We start from the raw sequence: 13,689 nt of genomic DNA, 5'->3' as shown, positions 1-13,689 counted from the left end.
TCGGACTGGATTTAAAGACGTGCCGGAACCAGGGTCATCATGCGGTCACATTTTAGTCATTTTCAACACATAAAGCAGGGTAGCGATGTGTTCTTCGGCGTAGACTTACACGACTCGACGTAATTGAAGTTGTGGGTGTTTATTTAGGACGTTTTTACTTGATTATTTCGTCACTTTGTGTAATCGTGAACGACTGTTGTTTGGGCTCTAGGTGGGCTGTGATCGCTCCGTGTTTTTCTAACTGCGCGCAGCTCGCTCGGAGCAGTAGGGAAAACAAACAGGTCGGACGGTGGAAGCTCGGTAGCCGGCTGAATGTGAAGGCTGCTCAGGGTCCGTCTTCATGCCGTATGGTGCAAATTTCAAAGTTATTCGATTCGATTCCTTTCGGATCCGAGACGTAGTTCGGAAGTTTTTTCCGCCTCTCCTCTGAGCATGTTGTTGCTTTTCGACCTTTTTTCCCCAGGTTTTCGTAGTCCTAACGCTGCGGTCTTCTGCTTTTTCCCCGACGATTTGTTTACCGGCGGCGTTTCGGCGTCCGATGTGTTAAAGTCAGTTTGAATACGGGGATAGACTCTCTCTCTTTCTGCAGAGATGCACACAAGGCGCCTGGTGAAGCGCTCGATCCTCGGCAGCCGCGTCTATGCGCCGAGCCCGACGGGGGACGGAGCCCCGGTGACAGGAGTGGTCCAGGCTGTCAAGCAGGAAAACAGGGACGCATCGGCCGCTGGAGCCCGGCGCAGCGTCTACACCGTGCTCATGCAGGACGGAAGCCTGAAGGAGTTCACCGAGGAGGAGATAGCCGCTGGATCCAAAGGACCACTCAAATCCAGCCTGAAGGTCTGTTTCTGCTTTCTCTTTTTTAAACGGGCCACCGGCAGGCTGCGCTCCTCTGTTGTTGTTCTGCGGCGTTTTGCAGCGTTTAACCGCTTCCTGCACGGAGCGGATTTAACGGTGTCAGCCCCCAGCGCCGCTCTCTGCACATCTATAATCGACTAAAACCAAACATGCATCGTCCAAAACATTTAATGCATCAATTGCATTGCATGATTTTTATTTTTTTTATTATCAAATAATGGGCTGTCATGTCATTTTTGGCGGTGACACGTATGTGGGACAAAGAGGGCTTGATGGGGCCTGCGCAATGTTTATGTGGGCTGGAGGGTGGGTAATATGAAGGAAACAAACAGGCTCTGAATGCAGCTGCAGCGTTTTGGACCGATGTGAGGGACTCTATGTACAATTTTGCAGAAAAACGGTAATCGCGAGTCATTTTTTGCATGCAGCGTTTAAATGCATCCACCGGGTCCAGTTTGCGTCGTTTGAGCGCGTATGTCCGTGTATGCAGACTGACACTTAATAGCTTCAGTTGACACAATGGTAGAAGATGGCTTGTTGCTTGAATTGCGCGCTGCTGGTGCCCCATATATCCATCAAATTGCGGAAAAATAGAAATGTTGCTTTGATCGGGGATAAGCTTTTCAAAAATGAGGAAATATTACTTTTTTTTCTTAGGTTGGAAATATATAATCTTTCATTCATTTATTTTTTACAGAAAATATGCAGCTTTTAGATTTTTGAAAAAAAAAAGTTTATGCGTACTTTGGGATAATTATTATTGATAATATATTTTTATTTTGTTTAACAGCACAACTAATATCCAAGAAATTAAAACGCATTTTCTCTTTTTATATGTTTTAGTTTTAATTTATTTATTTATGCAGCTCTACAATAAAAAAAAAACTTTCATATTGTGCAAATTTTATATTTACAAATTAAAATAAAGGTTTTATTGAGACCAATGTTAATCTTATTGAATTTCTCTGTGGTGCAGAATAAACTTAATCTGGATCACTCTTTGATCTGAACTCTATCACAGTTTAAGCCTCATAGCTTTTACAGTTGGAGATATTCAAATTCGGTAAAGTTTCTGTATAGAACAATGATTTTTTTTTTCAGAGGCATCTTTTTGCCAGCTGCCAGTGGCCAGAACAATGTAAGATGCTGCATTCCCATTGGCAGGATCTGCAAATTAACAATAGAAAGATTGAATGGGACACCCCTACCAGTGTGCCGCTCTAGGTATTAATCTATGCCTATAAAGAAAAGAAAAAAATCTGTGCAGATTAGAAGTAGATCATGCAGCCTTATTGTACAGCCACATGATCCTGTTAAGGGTATTTCTTAATATATCCAAACATGAGGCCATAATGATTACCTAATTACACAATCCTAACCAGATAAAGTCTGTATGAGCCGGAGAAGGCAGCCCAGTGTTTCTTGTCATGTGTTGTTTTCTCCCTCTAGTGAGGGAGGGAGGGAGAATGACTAAAGACTGAGTAATCAGCTATTTTTCAACACACAGATTAGAAATTCTTACCTCCTCCTTCTTGTGTGTCAGATATTGGTGTCACATATGAAGTGATTTTCATACTATTTCTGTACCATTACATGTTTGGATGCAGTTTTTGTGCAAACAAAAGCTTTGGCTCTATACCATTGCAGCCACCAGTGCAGGCAATGTGCAGAGAAGGATCGCAGCACAATGGTCAAGTCTCTTTCAGCCAGACTCAATTCCCACCACGGTCGAAAACAAGCCATAAAGCAGAGGAGGAGGAGTCTGCTGAGCACTGTTAGTAGCTTCACGTGTGGGTCCCTGTTGCCTTTTGTGTGCATCAAAGTGTAGTATGGTTGTAATTTCCCTCTGGTGTGTGTTTGTAAGACCCAACTTCTCAAAACCTTGGACCGAGGCATGTTTTTGAGGGTTTGCAGTCTCATTTGAGCAGTAGCAGCTGTACAGCCAATAAAGCAGGCACCCCCAGGTTGGCAACCGGTGGCATGCCCCTAAGAATCTGGATGCTTGGCTGCGAGCCCAGTGCTGCAAATGAATGCCCCCTCTTTTGCCTCGGGGGCAGGAGCTCTGGGTACCACTTGTTGACTAGTTGGGTTGTAAAAAGTGTGTTTTTATATCTCAAGAAAGATTTTTCTTGATTCTTTGAAAGAAGGCCGGCTTATTTTTGGTGTGCTGGCACTTGTTGTTTGTGTTAAGCGTCAGCCAGCGCAGGAGTCAAAGAAGCAAAGTTGTTGACAGAGGCTGAGCGACAGAGATCCCAGGCTGGCCGGCGCTGGCTGACCTCATTGGTTGGCTGTGGTTGTTCTCGATTAAATTTATAGGTGGGGCATAGAAGAAAAGAATACCAAAGAAATAAGAAAAACAAACAAACTGTTAAAGAGTGCATCACTTATTATATTAACTGTGCCTTAAAACCAAGCTTGCAGACCCTTGATCTTACATGAAAACTCTGATCTGATCTCCGTTCGAGTGAAGCTTAAATAACTGCAAAGTAATCTGCAAAGGGAAAATAAATCTATTGGTCCAAGAGACAAATTATGCAACATGCCTGTACATTATCATTATAAGTAATTGATTTAGTATTAAACAACAAAAACTGATCGAAAAAGTACATTTTATCAAGTCCTTTTTTCTCCTTAACCCTTTGAAGCCAAATGTATCCTATTTGATACCTGGGTTTTTGCGACCTCTCCATCATCAATTGGAAATTTTTGTTCTTGAAAACTTTGAATTACATACTAAGACACATGTAGAAAATATAAAACAGATTATGCAGAAATGCATAATGTATAATTTAACTTTAACTGTAATTTGTCTGAAAGTTCAATAACAACTCTAATAAAAAAAATAGAATTTTCTGTCAATTATTTCATAGTCTAAGGTTTAATGGGTTAATTTAAGCAGGTAAATAAAATGATCTGCCAAAGGATAAGTATTTGTGTTTTTAAAAAACAAGATAATTAGATTTTAGAACTGCATTAACTAATTTGAAATAAGTTAATTGGGGTTTTGTTTCTTATTTTAAATGTAAATTATCTCATGCCATTGGCAAATTGTCTAGCTGCTCAGATCAACACCAAAAACCAATTATTTTTGTTCACTTATCCATATTTAAATTTTGTGGAGTATATTTCTCCATACAGAGACCATTATGGGAGCTGGGTTCAGTTATACAGGATGCACTGGCCCCTGATGGCCCCTGATGGCCCCTATCTAGAACCATCCATGCTAGTCCTAGTGCAGTTCGAACAGGCGTAGTTATGAATGAAGTTCATATTTGTTTACTTTTTCAGATTGTTGATGCATGCTAGTTAAAACTTTAAGACATGCATGTAAAATTTTGTTTACATGCTACATAGTAGAGCTACTTTGGGTTCAATCAGTTTGCCTTTAGATCAGGGCTGAACAATAGCTATTATTTTCAACCAATATTGATTCTGATTTTACCTTTACCACAATCTTGCAGATGTTTTATCTTAGGGTTTTAGTATTTTCATCATCTTGAAAGCTTTCTTTTCCAGAGTTCATGCTGAGGAAAATAGTTTGACCAACCCACCAACCTAGCTTGAACCTACCCACCCAACCAGACATTTCTCATAGCCTTCTACCCATATCTAACAACCAGTCTAAGGGGAAAAAAATCCCATTTGTCACTTAAAAGATGTTTGCCTTTTTTTTTGCATGGACGGTCCACTTTGAATCACCCCATGACATCTCCATGAGACCTAACATCCGGGCTTTGAGTCAGCCAAAGAATATTTCCTAATTCCCAAACAGTCATCGGCAGACTTACTGGAATGTTCTAGGTCGTTGTGACACACGATCCTCTTCTGCTCCAGCTTGAATTTTTGACCTTTTTTCTAATTTCCTCATGAGCCGTTTAATTCATAGTTGACTAAGTGTTGCTTCTATGATGGTGAGCTGGCCAGGTTCTTATGCCACCTCCAGCTCTGTGCTTCACAGCTGATATCAGGATCTTTTCTTTTAATACTGGTGTTTTTTATAATTCGGGTTTAGACTTATAAGTCTATAAACCAGCGTTTGCACATCGATCCATGAAAGAAAACTTGTGCCAACTTTTTCTGGTCACACATGGAAGCACTTTAGTATCTACATTAACAAGAGTTAGTAGGTCCCACGGTGACCCCTTAGTGTTTCCTGTGATTTTTCCTCCATTTGTTGTTCCATCTTGGAAAAGAGATGTCTCGGAACATGTCAGGGTTTAATATCTGGGTTTAATACCTGTCATGCCATGTTGCTAATAATAAGGACCACAGCAGTTAGCAAAAATCCCAGCTTGGTTCTGATGAAATTAGGGCTGCAACTAACAAACGATAATTTTGCAATGCAATCGTTCCCTTATCCAGGTGAAACCAAAACTTTCCACTTAAGGAGTTCTGGATAGAGCATATTAACAGAAGAATTGTTTTTTTTTATCTTAAATGCAAAATGTTTATTTATGTTTTTCAAGCTTGGTATAATAACTAGGGATGCAAGATATTGAGATTTTGGCCGATATCCGATATGCCGATATTTTAAAACTCATGTAGCCGATAACCGATACCGATGTTAAAGCTGGACAAAAATAAGTAGTCATTGAAAATAGCAGTTTTGTTATCCATTTCTGACACTTTGAAAAATAATATACTCAAATATATTTTCATATGCTGATATCAAATTGATTTTTAAAAACGCGGTATCGATCTATTTTACTTTCAAAATCTTGTGAAATTTCATCGTTCTGTTACAAACTCTCGTGATATTTTGCAAATTCTTGTGAGATTTTGTTAGTAAAATAGTATGATACCGCGTCAATATATCAACATATAAAAATATGGCAAAATTTCGGTGACATATAGCAATATTTCATAAGTAAAAGAGATTGATATGGTGTTTTTAAATGGCAATATATCAGCATATGAAGATATTGTGATATTTTAATGTATCAATATTTTTCCCCTCATCTTTAGAAGTTTTTAAGTCTGTAAAAAATAAGCTTTTGAGGAAGAAGTAGTAGTTTTTTTTTTTTTTTTTAGACTTTAGAAACTCAGAAGCTGATCAAATATCGGGGTAAATATCGGTGGGGTGGCCGATGTCCGATATTCAGCTTTAAGGCCGATACAGGCCGATACCGATAGGGGGCCGATTATATTGTGCATCTCTAATAATAACCGCTCTAAGTGGGTCACTCTGTCAGCCAAAGGCATGTTCTAGAGTCTCTATACTTCAGGTTATGATTAATCGAGTACTGAATTCTTTGATGATTGTTTCAATAATCAATTAGTTGCGATTAATCCGATTCATTGTTTCAGCCCTTGATGAAACCCTCAGATCTGAGTTCAGATAGAGACAGATCCAGCAGATATCTCCATTAACAATGATTCTTTACCAAAGGTAACCTTTTACACGTCATCTGGTCATTTCTGTAATTCTCAATAAAGCGCTGATTTTTTTTATTTCTTTTTTTTCCAAGTTGATTTGAATGATTTGCTGGATTAATTCCTACCTTAAATAAGATATCAAGTCCAAAGGAGCTGGAGCGTACGGATGGAGAAACATTAGAGCAGGGAGGAGACCGTTAAACCGCCTCTCTTTGATCATCATGTGAAATGTGTCGTCTCTTTAGCTGTGATTCCTAAAGAGGACTCAGGAAAACTGTAGGAGTGCAGTATGATGTTCTCCTGAGATTTGACTCTGGGAGCTGACTCCTCACTCAATTTTCATCTCTTTAACTGACTTCCAGGCTATCTGGACTGATGGGAGTTGCGAGGGTTGCTAACAACAGATGGCATAAATGCAGGCGTGTTGAGAGAAAGGCTCAACAAATCAATTCTAAACTGTTTGGTGTGACTTTTTTCATCTGTGTCGTCTGGGGAAAGTAAGCCACCTGTGTCTCCTGCTAGTGTTTAATCTTTTTATCATCTTTTTATATCTTCTGTCATTCACTTTAGGTTGTCAGCTTATAGCTGCATCTACTTTGCGAGTGAAAGGAAGCACAAAGGCTTCAAGAAAGCATATCTGTGTTCACAAACCCACGCAACTCTGACCTTTTGTTTGGAAACATTGTGCATTAGAAAAAGTTATCTTTTGGAAGGTGTCAAAAAGGGTTTTGGTCATGTGAGTCAGAACAAGAGTGTGTTTTTTAATTTTTGTGTTGTTTATTAAGGGGAAAGGAACTTTTTGAACAGAAAATCTAACCCTCTGAAAATATTATTTGTTGTTATTCTGAAAGTTAGTCTCTTGTTATACCTGTTAAGTTGTCAGCACCTGTAGCCAAACATGGTTGTGATGATATGACAGTTTAGGACTGATTTGGTGTTTCAGGACCTGGAAGACGTACCGTGACTTCTGCTCTCTAACAAAACATGTCTGACCATCAGTTTAAGCTTGAGCATGCTTGGGTTATACAGCATGGCACATGTCCAAACTATGCAAGCAAATCAACTTTTGAATAAATGAAAGTAAATTACAAAATGTAAGTTTTGGTGTGGTCTAGTCAAAGCCTAAGTCGACTGAGAAAACCTTAAACACTTGATTTATAAATAAAGCCATCCAATATGACTGATTACTGGCAAAAGTTTCCTCTACTGAGGCTCGGACTGTTAATCTGTGATACCGGGCATTTTAATTTTAGCGTGCGAGGGCCGGCCCTCCTTAAATCATACCGGCCCCAACAGTTACTTTCCAACCAAAGCACCTACCTGTGACAGTAAATAACTGAAGGAGCTCAAGAAGTGATGCAATATTAACATCTATGGGTAAAAAAATGTTTTCTTTAGATTTATAGCCTAAGAGTTTAATAGACTTTGGTTCTAATTGGGCAAGATTTCATAAATCCAAGCGGTTTATGAACATTGTTTGGGCTGGAAAACCTGAGTCAGTGACATATGGCAACCCTGCTGAAGTCACTGTCGCGACCGTGTTAATAATCAAAGCCAGTAAAACCGCATTATAGAAGTCTGGGTGATGGTTGTCGTGTGATGCTTGAAGATAGATAGGTTAATCCACAATGCATATTTGTATCATGTTTCACATTTGAGATGCACACGCTTGACTGTTCTTATATATTTATTTATTTTTTGTTGGGGGGGGGGTCCATAAGTGGGCTGGTATAAATGGAACGATGCAAGGGCCGAAAATCCGTGCCTGCCTCCACTGATGTTAAAAAGTCATTGTTAACAGCAGGTAAAGCCAACAGAGAGAAAACTATTTATTTAGAGTAAGTTTCTTCTTCAGGTTGTTTTAAATATCTTCGGATCTTGACTGTTTTGTATTTATCATTTAATATTAAAAACTCTTTGAGCTGGAACGATTAGCAAACAGATAAGCAACAGCTCTAGAAACCTGAAAATGGTGAAAAACTTCTTTTACTCTGACAAATAAACTCTAACCTCTGGCTACAGTCACTAATAAATTCATAATCAAAGTCTAGTTGTTTCCCCTGGCTCGAACCTACAAGAGAGGAAAACGTGCTGGACGGTCTTTGAGAGATGTTGTTTTGGCAGTTGGTCGATGTATTTATAGTAGTGTTGCACCGATACCGATACCAGTATCAGACGGGGCCCCGATACTGCCCCTAAAATGGTGGTATCGGTATCGGCAAGTACCAATAAATAGGGCGCCGATACCATTTTGAGAGCCATAAGTTTATTCAACTATTGTCACCCACTCCTGGTAGGCAATAAAAAGTTCTACTGGATTCACTTTGTATTAGATTTTTTCCTGCTTCACAAAGGTAGGCAGCAGCTTGACATGAAGCCATGATGACAATTATTTTACATTATTATGGTATCGGTATCAGCCGATACTGCACAGCCAGGTATCGGTATCGAGGCCAAAAAATGGCATCGGCGCAACATTAATTTATAGTTCAAAATTGGTAACACTTGTCAGTTTTGCTGTGTTTAATGAATACTTAGTCTTTAGTGTTATTCATGTGTTCTGTTCAAACAGTTTGACAGCTGTATACTTTACATCTTTATTGTCAGTTAAAGTTTCAGAGGATATTCTATATAAGGGGGAAAAAATGAGGGGCAGGGGTACTGGAAACACAAACATCTCAAATTTGGAATTGGCGCCTATAATTTGTGCATGGATTCGACATGATCCTAAGTTTTCAGGCTAAAACCCAGTCATTTATAAGGTTAGGGAAGGTCAGGGATGGCTGTCCTTCTCCAAGTCTTTGTAATCTATCTTGTGTTGCACACCACTAACTGCCTCAATCATGTTATTTGATGCGTCTCTCATGTCGTTTTTTATGCTTTGTTCATTGTCATTCATGTCTAATCATGTAGCAGGACTTGAAGACAGCCATCTAGATCAACCACATACTCATAAACACACTGGCCTGAAATATTCCACAGTGCACTATTGTCATTGACAGCTGTGTGAGTCACGCCGATCATGTTTTGGCCTTTTTACTGTTTCCTCAAGCCTCCTGGCTACAGACAGCTACAGACATGTGCCGCTGTGTACATTCATTCTGATATTTGGGTGTTTTACTTTCTTAGCCGATCTTTTTTAATTGTACCATAAATGTTTTTTGTAGCAGTGTATTTGGATTTATTATACAGTAGTAGCCATTCAAAATGTTCCCACTTTCCTTGATGGGCCCTTGGCTGGTCCCCTGCAATTCATAAAAAAAAAAACATCAATCTTTGTACTAAGATATTCTTTCTCTCATGATTTTTGGACATTAAGACTTAAAGAGAAGCACCTTCTCCTGGTCAGACCATGTAATTCAGTGAAAAGGTGGAGTCAGAGTTAAAAAATATGAAAGATTGGTGCCACTCCTGTGGCTGGAAGTTGGAGGAGGTTCTGCTGGGAATTGCAGGGAAGTGGGTTGCCATTCGGCCTTCTGAATGTCTGCTACTGTATTGTTTGTCAATCTGGTACGCAATATTGTCAGATTATCAAGTAGTGTAAGCAATACTGAATTGATCTGTGATTATCTGTTCCCCGGTTTTCTTCATTAACCTTGTTAGAAAATCTTTTAGACTTTAGGATTTTTTTATTTTTAGAAATGCCACAGTTTTACGATGAGATTCTAATGTGGTTCGGCAGCCAGGAAGCCCATTGCAATATTCTATTGGGTCTTTCATGTGTGCATAATATTCTTAGATTAAGACATGGCTGATCATTCCTGTTAGAATATTTAATCTTTGGTCAATTTCAGCTGTAGTTTATGGTTGTAGCTCACACTCATTTTATTCATTTCTGCTTCTAAAGAGTAGAGGAATGTAAATAAGATGATAAAAGCTACTACCACATCATATATCACAAATAGGAATATCAGCATGTTCAATAATCATATGAAAAAAGACTTCTAGAAATGTTATTTGCATAAATTTTTGTAAAACAAAGGTGAGTTCCATAATAGTTAAATTAAAAAAAGTAGTAAAAGCAAAGCTAGGAAGGCCTTTATCTAGAGGTATGAAATAAAAGCAATAGAGACGTATTAGGCAAGGTCCCTATCTAGGAGTTGAAAAGCTATTTCTTTTATGACTAGAATATATTGGCTGTAAGAAAAAGTTTACAGCTTAAAGTTTCACTTTTCTCATTTAATCGGTTTGTGTTTTACTCAAAACAGTTTAACATTACAGTAATGGAAGCTATCTAGATGTGTTATTTTAAGGTTTATTTTAAATTACTTTGGAATTTTTAAAGATTTTTAGATATTCTGTATAAAAAGATTTCCTTTATGATTCGCTTTTAACCCTAAATGCATAAGAACTTTGATTTAAGAGTTAAAATGTAATTTTTTTCTAATGTCCATGTTTTTTTTTCCTTTTCAAGGCAGTTTTTATATATTTATTTCTGCAGATTTGATTTCCAGAAATGCTTTGAGAAACATGGATGTAAAGAAGCTTCTTTCTTAAAAGCTAAGAGAAGCGGGCCTGCTCATATCGTTGCCCCTGCTGAGGTCATATCACCCAGTTAGGAATAGACATAAACCAGTGGGAGATTCTGACAGCACAATGAGCGTCAGTAAAATTATCCTGCTTTTACTGAATTAAAATCATCCCCCAAGTGTAAAAAATATGACATGGTCTTTTTATTTTTATTAAAAAAAACACTTCTACACTCACTACAGAAACTGATATGTTGATGAGAGAATACTAGTGGTTGTCTCAAAAGTCATTTTTACTCAGGCCTTTTATTTAAATTCTATCTTGACATGGAACATGCTTTCTCAAAGGTATAAGGGAGGATGTTATTTTTTCTGGTGGATCATCAAAATAAGTGTTCCTCCTAATCTTTAACCAATCTGGTGATATTTTTACGCAAGGCCATTTTACGTGCTCGTCCCCATTTTCACTTACCAGTGGTGAGTCTGACAGTGGAAAAATTGCAAAATCTTCTTTTGGAAACTAGGTGTGTATGAGCGATGCAAACAGCAACTTTGAAACAGAGCGTGCACGAGGAGAAATGGGCTCATGCATGCGCTCACACGTTTAATAGGCGTTCCCTCTCAGGAGTGCATACATGGTTGTGCATGTGCATTTTTTTTTTTTTATTCATGAAAATCTTCCACTATTCTTTTACCAGAAACGCAATATTAATAAGTAAGCATTTAAGTTTAAATAAAGAACCCAGATAAAATCTGACAATATTTTAAGTTGTCTGAAGTAATATTCTTTTAAATTGCAAATAATCAATAAATCTGAAATTAACAGCAGCAAAAACACTTTATTATCGATATCATGCCAAGTTAGTATTGTATCGGGATACAGCATTTGAGTATAAATACTTTTTAGATATAATATTTTTACAACCCTAGGTCTGACATCATGTGCATTTATGGCAGATTATCGTGTATGTAGTCCTGCTCTTGATGAGGAAATGCTAATGTTAACTAGGTAAGTAGTAGGGATATCCAGATCCGATGTCTGTACAATATTAGTGAAATAACTCATATCGTATTATATCGGCTGGCATCTTAAATCTCTAAAATTGGTACACTTTTACAAACACTCTGCTTCTGTTTAAAGTTTCTTTATCCTATTGGTTAATATAACATGGGTCAGTTGTTTTCAAACCTTTTTTTGTTGACTTGTTCTTTATTTAGTAATATAATTTTAGCCTTTTCTGACATTCTACAGAGCGAAATGATACATAAAAGCAGGTATGATTCATGCTGAAATCATATCAGGTCAACATCAGTAATGGAAATGCAGTTTAATCAGGATGCTCCTAGTAAGTTGCAATGCAGTGACCAGCCTTAAAGTAGGTTTTGGTGCTGCGTATATAATCATACAGCTTTGATCATTATGGGTGACACTGTCCTCAGTTTTGTTTAGTAGGGTAAAAAAAACAAGAGAAGTCTTCATCATGTTTTGTTTTCCATTCTAAATATTGCACATGAGACATTTCCCTTGCGGAACACCTCAAATCCCCAACATATCCACAGGAAAATTAGCTTTCTTTTGTTACTGGCCACTTTGCATTTTTCAGTTTCTCCAGTATGTTTTTCAAAGGCCAATTTAGGCTAAAGATCTGCTGAATAGCCTAAAACTATATCGTACTCCTTCATTTGAAATGGAAATATGGAATTATTGTCAATGTTTAGATGACCAGTTCAGACAAAGCCAAAACCTACCTCTCCATCTGATTCTATTTTTATAGCCTAAAGCTGGCCTGTAATTGTGTAATATTCCTGTAAACCTATTAAACATAATGATATGATTAGTTATTTTAGAACCACTCTACCTGCAGCTAAAAACTGCTCGCCTTTTTTTCAAAACAGGTTCAGCTGTGCACTTCCCATGTTTAACACATTCCTTCTTTAAAGTTGTGGCAAGCCTTTTTCCTTTCAGTAAAAATAGTGACTTATTCCTTCTTGTTGCTTTCCTCACAGCATAGTCCCAGTAACGGGGTTTCAGACAGTCACAAGTTGGAGGGTGGCTGCCGGAGCCCGGAGGCAGTGGACGAGCAGAGGCCCTCAGACGGGAAGCGAGTTGGTCGAGATCCTGACGCCCGATCGGTGTGCCTCCTGGAGCAGAAACGTAAAGTGGTCTCATCCAGCATTGATGTCCCACATGCCAGGTAGGACCCTCTTACTGCACATCTGAGCACTTGTCAAATCTGAGAAACCGAGTTCTGTCTGATTCCCAGGGGGAGTTTAGCTCACGTTTATATGCAGAGTTCACACAGAGTTTATGACACTGATATGTCATCCGACAAGTAGGACACGGTTTATGCAGGATGATGTTCCAATTTTCTTCTTATCCTTGGTGCCTTTCTGGCAGCATGCAGAGTGCAATTTAATTTGACAGTTGTCCGCTCCTGCTGCTGCATGCATATTCAATAACATCCTACATGCATTTTCACATAAGTAGTGTCAGAGTCTTCTGATGATTAATTACTTACCAGAGTTTTCTGCACTTTCAGAGCAAAGGTATTAATGCCCCTTGAAGATAGCAACATAAACCAAAACTGAAGTTTTGAAGAATATTATGTAATAAACTGAGCCAAAAGGATAAAGGCAAGTTAAATTATGAGCGGTGTTGCAAGCATTTAACCTTCTAACTGGGCACTATTAAACCCAACTCGGCTGCTAACCTATCACAGAGACAGGGCTGCCCTCCTAAGCTGACAGAGGGCGTCAATCATAGAAGCAACGGGTAACTCTAGAAGAGTTGAAAGGATCCACAGCCCACACACAAAAAAAAGTTTTTCACAACTTTAAATCATTATATCCAACCAAGCCATTGTCCAACTAAGGTCCCATTACATATTTAAAGTTTGGCAAAACCAACCAGTTGACTTTTAAAACATGTAGAAAGTACTCTGGTCAGATGAGATAAAAAAAAAAAACGTAAACATTTTTTGTCATACAT

At 38.4% G+C, this 13,689-nt stretch overlaps 1 protein-coding gene across 2 annotated transcripts in view; it reads left to right on the top strand.

Annotated features, from left to right (window-relative positions):
- Positions 1-13,689, top strand: part of znf704 (zinc finger protein 704) — a 76,108-nt gene continuing 62,419 nt past the window's right edge. Inside the window, exons 1-2 of one of the 2 annotated variants that reach the window (XM_038300308.1) lie at positions 1-837; positions 12,708-12,895. In XM_038300308.1, the coding sequence (XP_038156236.1) occupies positions 592-837; positions 12,708-12,895 (434 nt within the window). In that variant the 5' untranslated portion in view covers positions 1-591. The remainder of the gene's footprint in view (positions 838-12,707; positions 12,896-13,689) is intronic. The other variant, XM_038300307.1, reaches the window with a different exon arrangement.

Source organism: Cyprinodon tularosa, unplaced genomic scaffold, assembly GCF_016077235.1.
Source record: "Cyprinodon tularosa strain WSP-4 unplaced genomic scaffold, ASM1607723v1 ctg446, whole genome shotgun sequence".
Taxonomy (NCBI): Eukaryota; Metazoa; Chordata; class Actinopteri; order Cyprinodontiformes; family Cyprinodontidae; genus Cyprinodon; species Cyprinodon tularosa.
Note: the sequence above shows the minus strand (reverse complement) of the source record. Positions and strands in the feature narration are given on the sequence as shown.